Source organism: Saccostrea echinata, unplaced genomic scaffold (assembly GCF_033153115.1).
Source record: "Saccostrea echinata isolate AGI-Se365-2 ecotype Australia unplaced genomic scaffold, CSIRO_AGI_Sech_v1 ptg000047l, whole genome shotgun sequence".
In the NCBI taxonomy this organism is placed as follows: Eukaryota; Metazoa; Mollusca; class Bivalvia; order Ostreida; family Ostreidae; genus Saccostrea; species Saccostrea echinata.
This window is the reverse complement of record NW_026889796.1, coordinates 4,562,903-4,585,759: the sequence shown is the minus strand read 5'-3', so window position 1 is coordinate 4,585,759 and position 22,857 is coordinate 4,562,903. Positions and strand designations below refer to the sequence as shown.

Below are 22,857 nucleotides of genomic sequence, written 5' to 3'. Positions count from 1 at the left end.
ATCATTACAAAGATATAAATGAAAAAAGCTAATTGATGTCGTATCAATAATTAAGTAAACAAATTAGGTTTGTTAGTTAATATATATTCTTACATGTATTACATATAGAACAATTTCCAACCAATATAAAATGTGTATTTCAAAATAAATTCTTATTTCTTTAAAGTCATAATTAACTGAATAGAAAGTCAAAGTTGAATAAAATATAGCTTCCCCCCCCTGCTTTTCAACAAGGATAGATTTCTGCATTATGACTTTTAACTGTGTGCAATTCATTTTTATTTTAATGAAAATACAGTATACATGTATTATGCTTAAAGTTTGAAATTAAGGCAAATATATTCTAACTTTATGGTACAGAGGACGTTTAATTTAATTGATCTAAATTTTAAACTCTTAATGTAACCGTACATGCTTTTATTCTAAATAATGATGGTCAATGTACTCATATTTTAAAATATATTTTTATATTCCTCTTTTCGGGTTATTATTATTATCATTATTTAGTTTCTTTATTTTTTCTATTCTTTTTCTTTCTTTCTCTCTTTTTTTTTTGACAATTAATGGGATCTTTATGTATACAAACAGTGAAAATTATTGGTTTATTTTTAAGGAGATTTATTACAAATTTTCTAGTAAAAATATCTTTTTGATAAGTTTTCAAGGCTGGCGCCAAATTGATATTCGTTTGTTGTAATGTTCTGTTCGACCTTTGTAATTAATTCTATATTAATTGACCAAATTCCTCAATTAGATTGTAAACCCGGAGATATATCAAACCGAAATAAGATTAAAGAAATTGCTTAACCGGGAAATTCTGGAAAATACGAAAGGAATTAGTCATACACAATAACAGAAGAAATGAAGAGAGGAATGTCTCTTCATTAACAAAAATATTGTGTATTTATTGAGATAAGAATTTACTCCATTTTCCGAATATTTCTTATAAAAACACTCAAGTTTCGTTTGATATTGGCGCTAATCGAGTGTATATACCCCCAAAGCGGGGTTTTAACTGATAGTTTTATAATCAAAGATTACGCCATGTTCCAAATGTTTGTTTGTTAAACATTTTAATTGAGCTGAGTATCATTTTCCCCATTCATAGATGAAACACAAACACCTTAGGGCCAAAACACCTATTTCCCATCGGTGTGAAACTTACAGGCTGTATATTATTTTCGTCCATTTCTTTGGGAAATGTGTTAATAACTGGTATCAACATTATGCGAGTTGTAGGTCCCAAGTGCAAAATTGTTTAGACTCCGCTAGGAAAATTGGTGGTTACTCATTCTAAAAACTAACTAATGAATAAAAACTCATTAGAAACCGTAATTGATTTAAAAGAAAATCCTTCGACCCCACACCTTATAAGAAAATTTCAAAAATCACCGCTTCTCTTTCATCTATCCATGGTTAAGAATCTCTGTTTTCTAAGAAAACAAAACTTAATTTACATTGTAATTTGTTCAGCTTATTGTGTTTTTCTGGTCATGTTTCAAAAATTGCATCACTAAAGTTTTAAGATTTTTTATCAAGACACATTTAATTCAACCGGGGTGAAAATGAGAGATCAAAAGGAAAAAATGTCAACAGGTTTTTGTCCAAGTTTACCACCTGTTTTGATTTAAGAAAGATAAAGCACCTACAGCTCGTGGGAACGTTAAAATCACATGTGTCTACATGTACATGTATCTTATAAGTACTTGGTAAAAAAGACATAATTATATTACGATATGTGTTGGAAAATGAGCAGATCTGAAATTATTAATGGGTATATAAGACATATTTAAGACTATAGTTGGGATGTATATACTGAATAAAAATTGCCTCAAAATACCAAATATGATTTATAAACTATCGATGCTTACATTACTTAAATATGTTCCTTTCACGTAATTCATTATTCTATACCAAAGCACAAATCTTTAAAATATCACTGGCTTAACCCTTATATATATAAATATATATTTATTGAAAGCAAAATTATTTAAAAAAAATAATTACAGTTCACAGAGGATGGACAATACAAAGACATTTTTTATATTCCTATGTTCGTAAAACCATGTTTCAACAATAATTAACGATAGAAAATTAATAAAGATCCATAAATTTGCTAATGGTATCGCCTACATTGTCCAGTGTTGAATCTTTGACCACAAAACGTGACTGGAACTCTTTTACATTTCTAAGAACGTGAACACTACTCTAATAATAAAAAAAAGTTATACGGGCGTGCACATCAAATATCTCCAGTCATCCTTAATTTAAATTCTAATTTACAAGCAGCGTAGTAGCACTTTTGCAAACAGCCTTCTCCAATACGAATATCATTTAGCATCCTACCCTCGAAATCACATTTTAAATGCAATTATTAAAATAAAAAAATTAAAAAACATAAAAATGTATAACACTAATTTCTTAACATTTATGACTGTGCGAATATGAAATTAAGAGTAATTAGAATGAATTGCTCATTTGAACTGCAAGAAATATACATGGTCACAAGACCGCGGTATGCAAATTTTATAAAATGTCAGTAAGTTTTTATTCCCAATTAATTTGAATGTTTAACATTCAAGGTAAAATTAAAACACAGTTAATTAAAGGATATGTTCGAAGCTTTCTATCTAGTTCATTGAAGTATGTATCAAGAACCATATTTCCAATTTCACTCTTTCGATAGGGTTTCCACGGAAATGTGAAGGTGCCTAATAAAGATTGAATTCTTTATAATTCTGAAGAAAATATATTTAAGGTTGATTACACGCGCCAATTGCGCTTATTGGAATTAGCGCCAGATTATTTATAACACAACAATGAAAAAAATCGATCTTTCTTTCCTCTTCAGGGTTTTTAAGAGATGTGACACGTTTCAGCGAAATCGCGTTGATCCAATTTATACGCCTAAATGAAGGGACTTCTGTGTTTACACTGTGAAATTGACCAAAAGTACTCCGTATAGGTGATAATTAAAACTGTCTTAACAATTTTTCACCATCGCAAATACAGCACAAATAACTCATTCTAAACCTTATTCTAACTTAATTTTTGTTTGTATATGCATCAAATGATATATTTATCTGTTTGTTTTGTCGAGTATAAATCTGCCATACTGTTTTTCCTTTTCTGTATTATTCCAACCAACTTTGAAGTTGTTAAAAGCGACTATGTAACAAAACTATGTGGTCTTTTCTAAGCCTTTTTACTTAAAATGTGTAAAATACTTAAGTCCCACACCAGGACGAGTGCGTAAATCAAATCATACCAGAGACATATTAGGGCACGTCCAGACAAGATGCAGTCTGACATTTAGTTTTTCTCGTTTATATTTTTAAATTACGTACAATAAATGCAAATTATTGATATATTACGTAATTTGTTAATGAGAGTTTTAAGCAATAAATGCAGTTTTTATATACCACTATAAAAGTACTCGTGATGTTTAATAAATTCATATTATGATATATCAAAGATATAGCTACCAGATAATTATGTAAATCTTTCTGCATAAATGCATAAAATGCATGAACTACTAATGAAGTCCACCTTGGTATATATGTGCTTTCGCTTTTCTTAAATGAAGGTAATGAATATCCTATTTATCACCAAATTCCTCGAAGTCGTCGACTTTTAAAATTCACGAATTCTGGGGAGATTGATGGCGGCCTTTATAGTATTTCATCAAGATTTTTGTTTAAATACTGAATATTTTTTTTAAAGGTGCCTCATTTTAATATAAAGTTGCCGCAAAAGTACGGCTATATAACCAGGCGTACCTCATTTATCTTCATTTATATTTACGAAGTCAAATATACTTAATGAGATGATTATCTGCTCATTCATTTTAATGAAGTGTTGCATATTTGCATTTTATTTCTTATGATATTGAGTGATGCTTTATAAAACACTTAAAGGCTAAAAATAAGTTCTGACTGAATTGCTAATTTGGCCTCAAAGCAAGAATATGAATTATATCTTGTAAATTGTACAAAATTTTTATAAATGTATTTTGGTTGTTATAGAAATTCACTGGATATAATACGATTTGAAAAAAAGTATTGAGTCCTTTTTTGATAAAGTTCGACTGTATTATCAACCTGTCAAATTTATTTATTGATAAAAAAATTCCCATATTAAAATATTTACGCCTGTGTTATCTTTTTATTTGTTTGCGGTAATAATGTGAGAAAATTGATGTTCGCCACAATTTACATACGTTTCAGCACCTTGAATAATTATTCCCATTTCACCTGAAAATGAAGTTTGCCTATTACATATTTAGAAGTATTAAGAGTGCCTGTAGGTCATTAAAATGGTTTCGCATTATACGCTCCGGTGCCAGATCGGCCATTGATACGCCAAGCGTAAAGACATCAACCAATCAGAAAGCGACCAAGAGAAAGCATGAAAACACAATGTTTAAATATTCCCGAACTAATTGTTTACATTTGGGTATAAGATTGTCGCAACTTCGATTTACAAGCATCAAATCTTATCCTTCTGCATAAGATACCAATCTACTTCAACTTTAAAGGCACTGTGTTTCCTCACGATAATTAATTTGTTTCAAAAAAACAATTTCTGAGGAAGGAAGAGGAAAAAATATTATCCTTGCGTTTGACGAAGAATTTTAGCCAGTGGATATATTCTACCAAGAAAAATGAATGTTTTACCGCAAACTGGTTATCCATTTCCTCCCGGATTTTGGCCTTTTGCGACATGTGCCGGAATGAAGACGATGGATCTACCAATCCACCCGGCCTTCATCCATACACCGTATCCAACATATGCAATCCCTCCATCCGCCACCGTTCCACCTATGATCCATCCAGGAGTTCGATCCAAAGCCGATTCTTTTACGATCGATGCTATTCTTAACAGAGACAAATCAGAGAGTATTTCAAGAAAGATCAAATCACCGAGTTATCTTGACAATGAGTGTGGAAAAGATGTTGACATTCATTCGAGGCGCCATCAAAGACTTTTTGCCAATTCTCATCCATATTTAGCATCTTCTGAAAAATCCAACTGCGATCGTTCATCAGTGAAAAGTCCCCCTGAAGTATTTGATGATGGTAAGTGCATTGATTTCAAATTTTTTGAAACTCTAATTAATTGTTTAAGAAAAGATAAAAATTGGAATATTTTTTCCAATAATAATAATAATAATAATAATAATAATAATAACAATGATAATTAAAAAAAAGACATTTACTTAAATTCAAGTACTTTGAAAGGAAGGTCTTATTCATGATGTTTATTTAAAATTATTTTAATTATATCGTATTAAGCTTAATAATTAGTAATGTTTAAAGTAATTTTCTATGCAGGAAGAAATATGAAAATATTGAACTGTTCAGAATATGAACAGAATAACAAATTATCAGAGTTAATTAATGATCCTTATTACATTAGTATTTGCTGGCGCGTTAATTAAGTAAAAATATATGTCTTTTTTTTTGACGGTACTAGAGTACTTTTTGCAAGGTATTACCAATCTCTAGCATCGCGGATCTTGACACTTACTTTCTGTGGGGGTGAATATTATGCAGAGGAAATTCTTATAAAAAATGATTTGTAAACATTCAATGACAAGTTGTAATATAAAAGTCAGAATGACAAACGTCAGTCGGAATGAAGACGGACTGAACTTGTCAACTGAATGCCTTCTCCGGGGACGACAAAACATTCTCAGAGAAATTTTAATCTGACAAGTACAAACAACCAGATACGATTAATTAACTGCTTTTCTTTTAAATGAATGTAAATTTGTATAACCGTACTTCTTCATTTTAAAAACGTCTGGATTTTTGATTTTTTTCTTTACTTTTTTAAAATTTGAGAGGTCTTATAAAAAACATCAAAAATAATTTCGAAAATGTGCTTTTCCATTTCTTTAAATTTTTGCTTTCGAATGGTTATTGAAAAAAATCTTTAAAATTTGACATGAAAGGATGAAGTTTTAAAATTACTTACCATATTAAGTAACTACAATTAATCTTGAAAAAGGTTGAAATAGGTTATGCCTAATTCTACTCTCTTTTCTGAATGAAATATTTTTAATGATAATAATAATAAATTGCAAATTTGTGCAAGCATGCTTTTTCATTTTTTTTTTTTTTTTTTTTTTTTTTTGCTTTTCAAATTCCTTTTTAAAACAAGAATATCTTAAAATTTGAGATAAAGATCATATAAAAGTATAATGTGTATTTTCCTCTTAAAGTTATCGAAATTAACTCCATCGTTAATAAACATAAGACTATTTTTTTACATAAGAAAAAAAGAACCGGATTGTATTTACAGTATCTGTCAGTCTTCACAGTGTCAAATCTGTAACCGTCAAAGCACGATGAAGGAAATACGTCTCTTCAATTATTTTGTTTGAATGATATTAAGTAATCAACTCTTGAGATTAAATTAAGTTTATATTGACTGTCTCTAAAGGTGTTTATAGTCCAAGAGGTGTGGCATTTCGCCACCAGGTTCTCTTGTTTCGCTGCTATTTCCCATTTTCTCCACAAAATTAAGTTTACACGTGAGGTAATGACATCCGAAAAAGAAAACATGGGAACCGCGGTGGTCGGAGAGATTTATGGGATGTATGGAACTGCTGTTGTAAATAATTTGTTTCCTCGTTAATTTGACTACTGTAAATCTAGCAACGTTTGTGTAAATCTTGATCTTGCAAAAAAAAATCTTAAAATTCACATTCTGTCTGACAGTAATAAAATAGTTTTTGATATATTCTAACACAAATGTTAAATCAAACTTTTACTTTCATATCGGATGCAAAAATCTGTGCAGCTTCGTCATTTTTACTCGAGTCAGTTTTATGTCCTTTTACTTAAATTCTGAATTAAAAGAAAAAGAAATTCTCAAGAAATTTTCTCATGTGAAATATTTGTGAGATGGTCCGTCTATCTGAAAGTAAATAAACTTTTAATATCATTATTGTAAGTTCATTTGTAAAAGGGTTTCGTCTCTCGTTGCACGATTTGTCGTATTGTAGTAAGAATCCCAAAACCATAATTATCAGTTCATAAGAGTTCCGTGTCTACACCACCCCCTTGCAATTTTGCATAGTATTGCATTAAAATTCATAACACTATTCTAAAATAGGTCGTGAAAAGTCACCTGTTCATTCAGATTTTCATAAAACGATCATTTGGCTTTTTTAACGACAACCGCAAACAACACACAGATGTTACTTATATTACGACACTCTAATTACTCATTTCTCCCCCTTAATTTTATTCTTTAAACCACAGACCCGTAATCTTCTCTTTTCAAAAGAAATTCTATAAGAGACGTATGAAAGAGCAATGTTTATCTTTTTCACGAAAAGTTCAAATAAAAGCTTTAAAACTCCTGAAATTAAACAATGCTTTTCAGCAAAAATAAATAACTTAAATGCCACTTTACTGGAGAAAAAAACTTTATGTATAGATAAAAATTGGGATTTAGTTTTTCAGAATTAATAAAATAGCCACAGAGAGTAATTATTGATTAAATAACTTCAATCATTGACAAAATAAGGTGAAAAGACATACTGGATTTTTCAATAATTTTATTTGGTGACGAAAATTATAGAGCTCGAATTAAACCTTTGACAAGGTTTAGATCCCGTTTGATTTCATTATCACGATCCCGACATAATAAGGAGAAAATTCTCACCAAGTTTATAACTTATTCAGGTGTGTTTAAAAACGACAGCCAACACATATAATTTAACGCCAATTTTGATTTTTCATTATTATTTAAAATTCTGAATTCAAGTTTGCTTCTCCGCCTATTTTACACAATCCGTACAGAATGAGAAATCAATTAAGTACAATAAATGAACGGGAGATTTTCCATTTAACACACAGTTCTCGGGCAGATAAATGGCAAGTAAACATAATAAAAATGTGGTAAAAATGAGAATGGTGCAAAAGGGGCGTGGTCTCTGTGTCAACATGTTCCTAATTCTCACGCTTATGAATTTATACGGCTACAAAATAACACAATCTAGCTATCGAAAGCAGCTTGCGAAATCGGTGTAAAAATTAACAAAATCCTTTTATAAATATAAAGTAAATATCGACAAGTTTTTGGATTTGAAAAGCTTATTTAGAAAAAAAAATGACAACGAATGAATTATAAGACAATGAGTCAATATGTTAACACCTGCATGTATATTTTATGAATGTACATGTACACGTACAGCCAATGACTTAATGTAATTTTTTAAGGTTACATCATTTTTAAAAAGACATAAATTAAGGGAACGCACATATTTTAGGCTTCCACAAGATAAAATATATGAATGAATAAATAAATAAATAAGTAAATAAATAAATAAATAAATAAATATGGGACGTATTTATAAAAAAAAAAATAAATAAAAATAAATGAATAAGAGACGTATATATTATGATTCAAAAATATACAAAATATAGTTATGTATGCATATATGCAGTCAGAAATATTTGGATCTTACTTTTATATAAATCTTTTTTATTTATCAGATCAAAAAGAAGACAAAAAATTGGATTGTAAACAGGGTTGGAAGCAGGGCAAAGGGAAGAGAGTGCGGACGATCTTCACCCCAGAGCAGCTGGAACGATTAGAGGCGGAATTTGAGAAACAGCAGTATATGGTGGGAACAGAGAGGTATGCATATTTTCTTGTATTGTTGCATAAAAAATACTAGCATCAAAATTTCATTCTTATATTACAACAGAAAAAATCTTTCTAATGAATTTATAAAGATTAAAAAGTAAGAATAAATTTTCATGTTTTTTTTTCAATAAACACAGGTACTATTTGGCTTGCTCCTTGAACTTGACGGAAGCCCAGGTGAAAGTCTGGTTCCAAAACAGGAGAATCAAATGGCGGAAACAGACACTGGAGCAGCAGCAAGCCAAGCTTGCCCGATTTGATCTCTTTAAAGATTCCTTGGAATCGGAATCAGGATACAGTGATTCAGACGATGATAATTCTACCAAAGGAAGCCATTTCCCCACGTCTCCAGATCAGCGATGCGTTACGGCAGAAGTTCCGTCAAATGCTTACACACCACCGTATTAGAAAATGTTGTGTGGCATCATTTTTCAGATCAGTATTAAAGAAAACGAATATTAGCCTTGAGGTAGCACGTGACTTGGTGTACTTATTTGCCTTTTATGAAAGAGTGGATTCAATTTAATGTATGCTTAGTTGCATGGCTGAAGAAAATGCGTTGTTTTGTGTGATGCTTCTTATTAGTAGTGCTTTAGAAGATAGAATCTATAAGCACTTTGTTGTTGTTAAGTTTGAGTATATATTTTTGCATATTGATGGATTATCAATTTGTAAATATTCTTTATTTATTTATCAATAATGTATAAGAATAGACTTGAATAAAAAATGTGATTGATATGAAACACATATACCGTGCCTCATTTTCTCTTCTGAATTATTTTGAATAATCCGAAGAACGTTTTAATTCTGGGATGAAATCTGGTGCAAAGTAAAGTGTCAAAATATTATAAAGATATACAAAAAATAAATAAAAATAACAAAGCCCCCCCCCCCCCCACACACACACAAACAATTAGAAAATCCAAAAAAACCCTAAAGTTGTGGTTTCAAACTGAACATGATGTTAGTTTAGATAAAACTAAAACACGTATATAAAAAACAAAACAAATTTTCAATGATCCAATCCATACAATAACATGATAAAGCTTTGCAATATGCCTACATAAATATCATGATTCTAAAACTATTTAATATTCAGAAGTATGACTCATAACATCCCATAAAACGTGATACAATGAGGATGACACTAGACAGTTTGTTGCTGAGAGAGAGAGAGAGAGAAAGAGAGAGAGGAGTCGGAAAAAAATCTGCGTGGAATTTGGATGCATTCATTGGGAAAGGAAAATATATTCTGTCGAAATATATTCAACTTGTGTCTTATAAAAATAATGTTCTCTTTTTTAATAAATGTATTATCATGGATGATACATATCACATCGCCAAAACAGCTGTTGAGCTGCTCAGTTATTACTATTGACTATCTTCGCATCGTGCATCATATTTAGTTAATTAGGAGGTTGATACATACCGACAATCATACTGTATACACTGATTGAGCTTGAGTCATTGATCAAAAAACAAAACGAATTTTAGCACAGGTACAAATGCATAACATATAATAAACAAAAGAGAGCGACAATTCGCACAAGCAAATTTTTCCCTTCGTTTTGAGACTGAAAGGAAAATATGACGCAGTGTTCGTAAGCATTAATAAGAATTTGTCGCAGCATACTCCATAGAAATGACTCTCATCAGAAATATATTGACTATGTTATTTTATTATTGATTTTAATAATTTTTTTTATACATAAAACTACATTTGCTGGACATATGAAAATAAGATGCCTTTCAACGTAATCTCGTTAAATTTCCTTTTTTTTTTTTTTTTCTAAAATGAGATCCATTGTATGATGTACAGTATCCTCGATTTTTAAATATATTTATATTCTGAGTTTCAATTTCCACACTACGAGAGTTTATTTTTACACTCAATTAACGGTGACCTGATGTTGAGACAAAAGTTATAATAACGCCTGATACATTTTATCTAAAGTGTCTTTAAATGGTAACCTAACAACAAAACTTAATGATTAACGAGATGACTTCAACTTCTCTATCATCAACTTCCCTTATCGATGTAGCATTACAGCATTCAATATCACCTGCATATGGAGTTTATGTCTCCCAGTTGATTCGATAAGCAAGAGAAGGCTCAATTTCTAAAAGGAAACAAGATATTGACAAATAAGTTGATGAAACAAAAATATCAACAGTCTCGTTTAAGGTTAACATTTCAAAAATTCTATGGTCGATACAATGACCTTGTTAGCAAATTCAATCTATCATTAAGTCGAATGTTGACTGACAGTTTTAATACAAATTGTTAGGTAATTATTTTCACACAGTATTGTCCACATTTTTTTCCGTTTTCCCGATCTTGACAAGGAGCAAACGGCGGGAGTGACCAGTCGACAGGGGACGCTTACTCCTCCATGGCACCTGATCCCACCTCTGATGTTTTTAGAGTTCCATGTTTGCTCTGCTCCAAATTCGTATCATTTCAATGGACTTTTGAGCTGGATTACTGTTCGCTATCTTCTATTTCATCAAAAATACTATATGAAAATCCGTGAAAGCGAGGATCATTGATAACGGAACAATTCCAAAATATCATACTGTTTTCTATTGAAGTTAATAATGGTCTTAACCCTATCAAAAAAATACTATAGTTAACTATAGTTTACTATAGTTAACTATAGTGATAACTTTGACACTATGAAAACTTTGATTTACTATAGTGATAACTTTGACACTTTGATTTACTAAAGTGATAACTATGAAAACTTTTATTTACTATAGTGTTCACTAAGAATACTTTAATTAGCTATGGTGAAAACTTTGATTTACTATAGTGATAACTTTGAAAACTTTGATTTACTATAGCGATAACTTTGACACTATAGTGATCACTTTGAAAACTTTGATTTACTATAGTGATCACTATGACACTATAGTGATCACTTTGACACTTTGATTTACTATAGTTAACTTTAGTTAACTATAGTAAACTATAGTTAACTATAGTATTTTTTGATAGGGTTATAGCAAGAAAAAATACTTCAAATGATCCTTTGTTCAAAATATCAAGTTACTGTAAGAGCAGACAATATGTTTTTTTTTTTAATTTGCTTTTCACGTCTTATGTATAGGCCTAATATCTAATCAAGGTTGTAAATATTGTATTAAAAATAACTCCAGATTTATCGATGAAAGCACAGTCTTTAAAACAGATTTGGTAAAATGTGAGAACCTGGAGTGCGGGTATGTGTACAACTTTTCCTGCACATGTTTGAAGACTTTGACATTTTCTCTGTACATGTAATTCCTGTTGTACATAGATATTGTACTTCGGGTTCGTGGTCATGATGCTCTGTTTTCATTTCCATCAAGGATAAAAAAAAAAAGCGAATCGCATATTTTACTAATAAATTTACTGTTCTACTACAACTTACTAAATAGTTTTTCTATACTTACTCGTAAATACTTTTCTTTTCATAAGTAATGGCTAATTTATCTACTGTGGAATCATAATTGGTTCATGCCAATTGGTTAATTTTTGTGGTTTAAGTTTTGTAAATTTTTAGGGACATAAATCCATGCATTTACACCCATTAACACCAATACTGTTTTGGCACACGACATTTATCATAAACGGAAAATTATGTAAGTACTAGTATTGGAGTTGCATAATAGTGATCTATATATTTGAAAATCCCAAAATGCACAAGTTTATGACGTCACAATTAGCATTTAGGAAGTCAAATGAGAAAAACTATTGATCTTAGTGCATGGAGTTTTAACATGAATTTTAATTTCTTTCATCACTTTCATATTTTAGAAAAATACAGTTCCATATTTGTATTGAAACTATACCTTGTTCTTTGAGGCGGATGTAAATTCGTTGGTGAGGATTACTCACAAAATCCATAAATATGAACCATAACTAATTTAATAATACATTAATTGTCTAATAAGTGAAGACTTATCTAGCTGTTAATCGATCTAGAAAGTGATTTTATTTATCTTATTCTAATGTTCTTCTTATTATCAATTTACTGTTGAAATAAGTGATGGTTCATTTGTTTAAAGACCAAGTAAGTGTAGGTAATCACTTATTCAGAAAGTATCTAGTAAGTGATGACTTGTCCGTTTACTAATCAAGAAAGTAATGGGTTATCTATTTACTGATCTTTATCGTGATGATTTATCTGCCTACTGATCTAATTAATGGTGGTTTATCTTATGAATGACCTATAAAAAAGATATGACTTACCTGTATACTAATTTAGTTAGTGATGACTTATCTTTTTACTGATTTAGTAAGTATTGGATTTTCTTTCGACTAAACGGGTTTCTTTTCGAAATAGATTTCATACTGATAAAAATATCTGAGACTTCTGGGGGCAAAGTATACATGTATCTCATGCTTTTCTGTTTACTAATCTAGCAAGTGAGGGGTAGGCTTATCTTTTCTCTGGTGAGTGATAGCTTTTCTGTTAACTGAACTAGAAAATGATTGGTAATCTGTTTTCTCATCAAGTAAGTGAAAATACTGTTCACGTAAGTGTAATTCTGTTGTATTTGCGTACTGATCTAGTAAGTAATAACTTATCTGATTACTGGTCTAGTAAGTGGTGCTTAATATATGCACTTCAATAGTACGTGAAGTTTTTCTGTATACTTATCTAGTAAGTGATGACTAGATTATCTTATGACTGATCTAGTAAGTGATGACTAGATTATCTTATGACTGATCTAGTAAGTGATGACTAGATTATCTTATGACTGATCTAGTAAGTGATGAAATATTTGTTAGTAAGTGATGACATATGTTTGCTGAAACACTATGTGGTGGTTTTTCTGTTTACTGATAAAAAAAAGCGGTGGTTTATGTATTCATTTGTTTAGGATGTGATGGTTTATCTGTTTACTGATAAAATAAGTCATGAATTATTCATTTAATTGTAATTGTTATCTGTTTGATGATCTAGTGAGTAAAAATTTTTATCTGTTTACTAAGTCAAGCAAGTGAAAAAGTAAATGATGGTTTTTCGTTTTACTGATCGAGTAAGCGATGGTTTCACTGTTGACTGATTAAGTTAGCAATTGTGTATCTGTTTACAGATTTACATGTAGTACTTGATGACTTCTCTGTGTACTGATCTAATAAGTTACTTTTATAATATTTACTATTTTAGTAAGTGGTGGTTTGATTTGGTATTGATCAAATACGTTATGAGGTATTTGTATTCTTGATCTAGTAATAATTTATTTGTTTATTGATCAAGTAAGTGGTGGTTTATGTTTGCAAATCTAGTAAGTGGTAGTTTACCTGTTTACATACCTAGTAAATGATTGTATGATTGATTGTATATTGTTTTACGTCCCATTCGAGAATTTTTCACTCATATAGAGACGTCACCATATACCGGTGAAGGGCTTCAAATTTTGACCTTTACTCGGCACTCAGGGCCATTGAGCAGTGAGGGATCTTTATCGTGCCAACGCCTGCCGTGACATGGGGCCTCGGTTTTTAAGGTCTCATCCGAAAGACCCGCAACTTCCACTTCAAAGTGCCGAGCGCATGGCGAAGGAACAGTTGCTACCTATTTTTTATCGAATTAGGTCTGTCGCGGCCGAGATTCGAACTCACGACCTCCCGATCACGGAGCGAGCGCGCTACCGACTGAGCTACCGTGAACGGTCAGTAAATGATTGTAAATCTGTCCAGGGATATAGTTTTAACATATTTACTGATCTAGTAAATGATAAAATGTCTGTTTACTGATCTAATCAGTGTTAATTTATCCTTTTACTGGTAAGTGATGGTTTATTTGTTGCTGATCTAGTAAGTGATCTTGTACGTTAACGTAATTACGCCTATGTAGTAAATTTGTAATTGATGACTCAGTTTTAGTATGTCTGTTTATTATAATTTTCAAGGAACACTTAAAGATGGAAACGAAAGTTAAAATACGAAAGTTGGGATGAGAGAATTAAGAAAGTAAGACTTTGACAGTTAAAATAAGAATGTTGTAATAAAAAAAAAGTTATTGAACTTCCTCAACAAAATAAAAAAAAAAACAACAAAATTTTATAAATGAGAATCAAACTGAGGGAATTTTCAAAAATACCAAAATAAGAAGGAAATAATAATAATAATAATAATAATAATAATAATAATAATAATAATAAAAGAATAAAACTGGAACATTGATAAAAGTTCGAATTACCTGTAATACAATGTATAAGAAAATAAATAAAAATTTTAATATAAAATTGGAAAAACAAGAACTTAGAATTAAAATAAGAAAAAAAAGTAAGTAAGTGATTATTTATCTGTTTACAAACCATTAAGTGATTGTTTATCTGTCTACTTATCTAGTGTAGTGTTTACTAGCTGTTCTATCAAGTGATGATATTTTTCGAATTGAATCTGTACTGTTTGATCGCTTTTGCACGAAAGCAATTCATATAAGAAATGAAACATATTTTGTGTACATTATTGCAAAGGAACATAAAAATGAATTTTATTCATATTTTATGTAAAAGTTCCATCGATACATGTATATGTATAATAAAGATAAAACCTTTACTTACAATGCAAATTCATTAAGTATTTATTAGGAGGGGTAACTCATAAAGTTACATTTTTGGGGTTTTTTCTTCTTCGTTCGTTTGTTTATTTTGTTTGTTAGTTTGTTTATCTCTGTTTTTTTAAATTAAATATATTTTTAATTTCTGATTTTTTATGCTCATAAATAACATCTCGATATATACGAAAAAAAATAAATCTCCCAAACAGTTACACTATTTCGGTTTATTTTTTGTTTGTTCGTTTGTTTTTTTTGTTTTTGTTTGTTTTTGTTTCTGTTTTTGTTTTTGTTTTTTGTTTTGTTGTTGTTGTTTCTGTTTTATTTTTATTTGATTTTTTTCATTTCTGATTTTTTATGCTTATAAACAATCTCTCGAAATACGAAAAAAATATCGCAAAGAAAATGTGACATTATACAATATTCATAATTCGTAGCATTATTTTTCTGTTTTTACACAAGTTCCCTTGTAAATTATTTTAGTATATCAAAAATATTCATAAAATATCAACAGACAACGTGCATAAGAAACACACAAAAAGTTCAATTGAATTATATCTGCTGGGGAGAGAGAAAAAAGGACGCAACTATACTGCCTTATAAATAGACGCTCTTGTCTAATTCTCAATTATAAAAGTAATCAAGCATTCAAATGAAGATGATGAATACTCAATATTACATTGGTTGGGTGACTAATGGTGCGAATCTAATATAAACATCGTCGAAAGCTTTCATTATCACCCCTATAATTGACAATGCACCACCATTATTAGGAATGGCATACATTCGTTTGATTTGCCTCTCTATTTCATTTACATTTTTCTTTCGGCGTACAGAAAATTGATGAACGATTTATATTCAAGTATTTGCATGCAAACGTTAAAAATGCTGACTATTGTTTTATTAGAGATTTAATTTGAGGTTACTTGTCGTTAATAATGCGGGTCGTGAAATATGCATGGGTCATGTTTTATTTCCACATGGTAAAACCAATGCCAACCCTACATTATTTTAGACAATAATGACATTGAATGTAAATTTAAGAAATATTATATAGAAAAGGAAAGGTTTTGTTATCAAAGTCTTACAAATTATAACCCTTTCGGCTCTTAAATATACATTTTAATATCATCGTTGAGAACAAGTGTGAATACGTGGGTCATTCAATAAGTAATGCAACACACAGTTTATCATAATAAATGTAGTATTTGATTTTATTTTTTGTTTACAATTGTAAAGTTCTATTAAGGAACCCCTTATCACGGAAAACTTCATGCTTTTTCCTATTATTCTCGCAAAGGAATCCACTGTTAAAGGAAGCATGGTCACTACGCTGAGTTGATAACTGTTTAAAATGATCTCTGCCAAGAAGATGAAAATGAGGGCGTATGTGAAAACTGTGCTTCATTACATAAATAGCTGAAGAACCAATATAAAAAATATGATTTTAATATGTAAAAAGTCCAGTCTTTCACGCTGTATAGTTTTCAGATGGATTCGGAAATTTAAAAGTAAAACAAAGTACAAGTAAAAGATTGCAGTCAAACTGGTCAATTGAAATCTGTAGGGGTACCAAAGAGCAACATGATATTTGAAAACGCCAGATTTACTTTGATAGACATTGCTAAGATGCTAAACATTTCATCGTCACAACAATTTGTAGAGTTCTGACAAATGAAATAAATCTAACAATAATTCTATCAGATGGGTGCCTTATTTCCTTACAAATGCTTAATAGAAAACACACATTAAATGGCCAAATGGTTTATTTAAAATTGAACATTTTTCCAAAAAAGAAAATCTGATAAACTTGAGTGATAGATGTCGAAACATGGATGTAGTTTTTATAGCCAAAAGGGAAGATCAAGAATAAAATGTGGAATCAAAGAGGAAGCTATCGTCCTATTATTGCAAAGAAAAGCAAGGGCTCCGAATATGTTTTATAAATTTTCTTTTTATTCAAGAGATTCAGTAATCCTACAGCCAAAGGAAAAACTATCAATGGTAACTTTTGTGTTAAAGCTTCACTCAGGAAAGTTAGACAGATTTCCTGCAAAGCAAGACCAAATACCGGTCCTCAGGGTATTTTTCTGTACCTGACAACGCTGCTGCAAATGAGCATAGAGAAAGAAATAAAATTTTGAAGTTAAGTAAGTTTACAAAGCTAAGCCACCTCCCATATTCGCTAGATCTCAGCCATTATGAGATCTTTATATTCCAAAAACGTATGAAAACAATCAAAGGAAGACTTTACAATTGTTAGTAGATCATGGAAAACGCTATTCATCAGTGTCCTCAGGGCATCCTTAAAGATGAGTTTGCTGAAGTTCTCTGGTCATGGGTACAAAGACTTTAGACATGTGTAACTATTAGCAGGGAATGCTTTTAGGGATTGAAAGTATTAAGAATCTGCTTTACAAGCTTTTCCTATTTTTAGATGACATTTTGCATTATTTATTGAACAACCCTCGTATTAATAGACAGGAGCATTACGAAGCATGAGCTAAAAAAAATACAAATATTTTCATACGACAGTAATAACCACACCTAAGTGTTTGCTACAAAATATACCCCCTTCTTATCGGGGAAACTAGTGAGGAAGTCACGGTTATACTGTATTTATTCTATAATTTACATAAACAGACATGAATCCAATTAAATGCATTAAATTCTCTGGTGATGGTGTTGCTCATAGGTATATGTATCTAACATAAGTATTTTATATAATAAATTCACTATCAGCATGAAATTAAAACATAAAGAATTTAATAAATCATGTTTGAAGTATAAATAAACATAAAGAATTTAATAAAACATGTTTGAAGTATAAATTTTTTGAAAGGAGTTTTTTTTTTTTTTTTAAAATGGGGGGGGGGGGTGAGGGGAGGAAAATAAGCCCTAAATGGCCTCCTGAATGAAACTAAAATTTGCACATCTAGAGGACACCACCAATCATAATCTAATTTGGTAACATGCGTAGAATGTAAAAGTTCTTGGAGCATGGATATTGTCTAAAAACGTTTTTTGCCTCCAAAATGGCTACCCATATAAAAATAAAAATACTCGCCTTTTTGTAAATGTATTCCATCAAAGAGATAATATGGCTACGGCATTGTTCTCAAAAGAAAGTTATTGAATACTATGGTCGTTTTTTCTCACTCAATTGATCCCAGTGTATTTTGAAAATTCCCGAACCTTATTGCACATCGAGAGGATATTACCAATCATATTCCAAAAGACTAATTGTCTACTGCAGAAAATGTAAAAGGACTTCTGAAAAGATGGTTTCGAAGAAAAACGTCATTTTTGAACCCCTTATGACCCAAAGGATGAAAATGAAAATTATGAAAACTTTTTGCATATGTACAGGATCACCAATCATATACCAAAAGATGATCTGGTACGTAGTACTGCATTAAATGAAAGAAAAGTTTTAGAGTATCTTTGAATAACTACGTCATCTTTCGTGCACATCATGGGCACCACCAGTCACATTCAAAAACATGACTCGGCTACTTCGTAAAATTTCAGAGGAGTTTTGGGAAAGAATCGAAGAAAAAACGTCATTTTATGACCTGCAGTTGGCCCAAATGAATATTGAAATTTAGAAACCTTATTACAAATCTACAGGAAATCACAAATCATATTCCAAAATACAATGTACTATTTTCCAACTGCATACAATATAGGAAGAGTTCTTGAAAGAAGATTTCTGGGAGAAAAAAAACGATTTTCACGCCAAAATGCCCCCGCCCACCCGGTTAAAAATAAAAATTATATTATAAACCTTATTGCAAATCTACAGGAGACCAGCGATCATACTCTAAACAAAATGAGGAACTGCCTACTGCTTAAAATGAAAGAGGAGCTTAAGGAGGAAGATAGTGTGACAGACTGCCAGCCGGGCAGGAAAACAACAAAAATACCCGAACTTTCCAAAAAAAATTGAGAAGATTAAAAAAAACTAAGATATAACTCTCCGGAAATATGTTCAATCATGTAAAAGAAAAAAAAATTCTGAACATAACAAAATAAAGATCATAAAGTTTTCCTATCAAGGCATAATCATTAAAGTTTTTCCTTGGAGATGGGGGGTGGGGGTGTTATTTTCGTTACAAAAACAGAAATTGCATAATGATATTCAAGTCACTTATGTCTATAATTTCACCAAAGAGAATCAGCATCCTTGGAGAATTAACTATCCCTAATCCTGATCCTAGGTGTTAACGTCTCATCCAAAATCAACTTTGCCTATGTTTAATTGATTAATAATAATGAAACCAAATATACCAGGTTATATCTTTTATCTTCATAGCATCGTCGGGTCCCTTTTTATTCTTATTAGTTCAGAGCCTGCAATACGTGGCTTATGTTCAATTAGAAAGAAAGATAAGGACCAATGGAAGGAAGACAATTGGGGGGGGGGGGACTGAATTTTCATCGTGCGCGTATTATTAAAATCAAGCGTATTTACAGTTTTATAGCAAATATTTTCGAATAATTTATCAAATTTATCAAAATAAAAAAAATCACTAGTTAAGAAATCTAATTGTAATTTTAGGGAACTGATTTTTTAGCGATTTTTCTACTGATAGGAAGATGGACGTAGTAATAGTATGTTTATGGCGTAATGATGAACTGAAGTTCTTTAAGAGGTGGTCACAAAAATGTTATTAAAAAAGTATAAAATATATGCTCCTGAAATTTTAAACAGAGGAATTTGAAAACCTCACAACTATTTTTTAAATATCGTATTTTGTAGTACTCCACAAAACAGGTAAATATATATTTATATTTTTACATTTTGAGATGCCCCCTCTGGAAACCAGACGATAGAATTTAGTGTTTCTTACATGTAATGTGCAGTATAGTATTACTCATCATATAATTTCGGCAAAATGTCTATTATAGTATTTGTAAAGTTTACTTTGTGGTGCGAAAAATACGATGGCCGATATGAGCCGTCAAATTACAAGAAAGAGTAACTCTATTATGCACACAGAATTAATTGACTTTAACAGTCTGTAATACAGTATCATTTTGTTCATGTACACCTTTTGTCAATGACAAAACGCTTGTAGTTATATGTATAAAATATAAATATATACAAAAACTAATCCAAATATAAATTTGTACATGTACAATTCTTGAGACAAAATACATTTGAAACTACTTAACATTCCTCACCTTAATTGGGGAGATTATCTGTAAACTTAGAAAGGGTTTAAATCAAAAACACGTGTGTGTTGTTTTCTTCTCATGTTTTCTACTTTTTTTTCTTGGGGGAGGGGGGGGGGTTAAATAAATGTCGTATGCCTTAATTTTAATGGTATTAAAAAGAGCAAGACTGTTTTTACTTTCATATACGTTGTCAAGATCATGACCTTTGGATTTTCAATCAAAGAATCAAAGAATATTTTGTAAGTGTCTTTATTCAGATTCCTGGTGCTTTTTTTAATTTATTTATTTATTTTAACTTCTTTCACGACAACGCAATATCAAAATTCTTTCTTAGGCCCCAAATACTAGTTAAAGATTCCAGAGACAATGAAGCTGCATCTTTAAGAAAGAAGTTTATTCATTTCCTCATTCTTTTCCTTGTTCCGATGAAAAAACAATAAAGGAGAAAAATTTATATTGGTACAAGGAAAAGAGTAGAATGAAAAATAAACAAACTTTTTACTTACTCAGATCATCGAGCAACAGTCTTTTATCTGGAGGGAAGGGAAGGGAAATAATAAAGATGCAGCTTCATTGTCTCTGGAATCTTTAACCAGTATTTTGGAGCCTACGAATGAATTTAAATATTGCGTTGTCGAAAAGGGAATTAAAAACAAACAAAAACACAAGGAATCTGAAAAAGACACTAACAAAATATTCTTTGATGGAAAAATTTGAATGTTGAGATCTCAGACGACGTAAGTGAAAGTAAAAATAACCTCACTGCGTTTTGTGATCATTAAAAATTAGGCATAAAGCATTATTTAACAACAAAAAAGGGTGGAAGAAAAGAAGAAGGGAAAACCAGACACATGTGTTTTGTTTAAGTCCCTGTCTTAGGTTACAGTTAATCTCCCCAATAAATCTTAGGAATGTTAAGTAGTTTCAAATGTATTTTGTCTTAAGATTTGTAATGTACAAATTTATATTACAACTATACAAGCTTTTTGTCATTGACAAAGGTGTACATGTACAAAATGATACTGGTATTACTGTTAAAATCAATTAATTCTGCATACATTATAGAGTTACTCTTACTTGTAATTCGACGGCTCATATCGGCCATCGTAGAAAAACTAGCACTTTCTCATATAATCCTAAGAGATGGTACATGTAAATGCACCAATTTTGAGATGGTTCCTAAAAATACTCAGACGACAGATTTTCCCAAAACTTGGCAAATACACTGAATTCAATGTAAGTTACATATGATATAAGAATAAAGAGTTTTTCTATTGAAGTTTTCACACAATAAACCCCAGTCGTCCCCTTAAGGAATCCCGTGTCTAGTTTGTTGGGTATACCAGAGGTCAACGAAAGCTGGAAACGTGGGGTTTGCATAACGGGAGGAAAAGGTGAAGAAAACGAAAGTGATCAATCTCAAAAATCCAGTAAACAAAACGAATCGTGAACAGGGAAAAAACAATGACCCCCTGGAAACACCAGAGGTGCGATCACGTGCCTAGGAGGAGTAAGCATCCCATTTTGACTGTCAATTTAGTATAAAAGCAATGACCTAACTAATGGTATGAGATAAAATACGAACCAACACTAAGTTGTATTTGCAAACAAAAACATTATAACGACTGTTGAATCACTGACACATTAAAGTTGTGACTAAGAAAAAGTTTCAAATTGCTTCGCAAAATCAATTATTTGACCATTCTGCACTCACAAAATGTGATTTTTCTGGCATTAAAAATTTAACCAGCAAGAACATTATTTAAAAGTCTTAAACTTTTGCTGAATTTAAGCAGATTGATCAAAGTTATCTTATATATTCAGAAAAGAAAAACAAAAGTGGGGGTCTATGATATGTTAAAATTGGCTCAATTTTTTCCTGGACTTTCAGAATATATTTACTATATTTGTCACAATATAATGAAAGAATTCATAAGAAATAATTTAATAGATATTTCAGAACCAGCATAAAACATTTCACTGCAAAGAACAGCTCTGTTTGCAACCAGCATGGAAAAATAGGAATCTAAACTTAACAGTTCTGTATATATTTCAAAGGGAAAAATTGATCATTTTCTTCTAAAAAACCTTCCGCCACAAAATATAGTTCCTGGCTTAATCCTATTTGAATGGAATTTAAACACGGTTTTTTCTTTGGATATAGTTTAATTTACATTGTAGAATCCAGATTTAATGTAAGAACTTATAAATGATGCAGAATTTTAGAAATAAAGGTCTAGACCAAAATCTGTTCAAAAGCTCAGGATCGAACCTCCTTAATAAGGGAAGTTGACAATGGAAAAGTTGAAGTCATCCAATTTGTCACTGAGACATATTTCAAACTTGAATCATTTAAATGCTTAAAGTTGCCTGGAAGAGTCAATCAGAATAGTATAAAAAATTAAAATAAAAAAAAATCACAGTCTGAAAATAAATCATTACTGGACAAATAGAACAA

At 30.7% G+C, this 22,857-nt stretch overlaps 1 protein-coding gene across 1 annotated transcript; it reads left to right on the top strand.

Moving 5' to 3' along the window:
- Positions 1 to 4,482: 4,482 nt before the first annotated feature.
- On the top strand, positions 4,483 to 9,340 carry LOC133202293 (homeobox protein not2-like). Its single transcript, XM_061338082.1, has 3 exons — positions 4,483 to 5,078; positions 8,511 to 8,655; positions 8,802 to 9,340. Exons 1-3 carry the CDS (start codon positions 4,664 to 4,666, stop codon positions 9,070 to 9,072), a joined length of 831 nt encoding a protein of 276 aa, XP_061194066.1. The 5' UTR covers positions 4,483 to 4,663; the 3' UTR covers positions 9,073 to 9,340.
- The last annotated feature ends 13,517 nt before the right edge of the window (positions 9,341 to 22,857 follow it).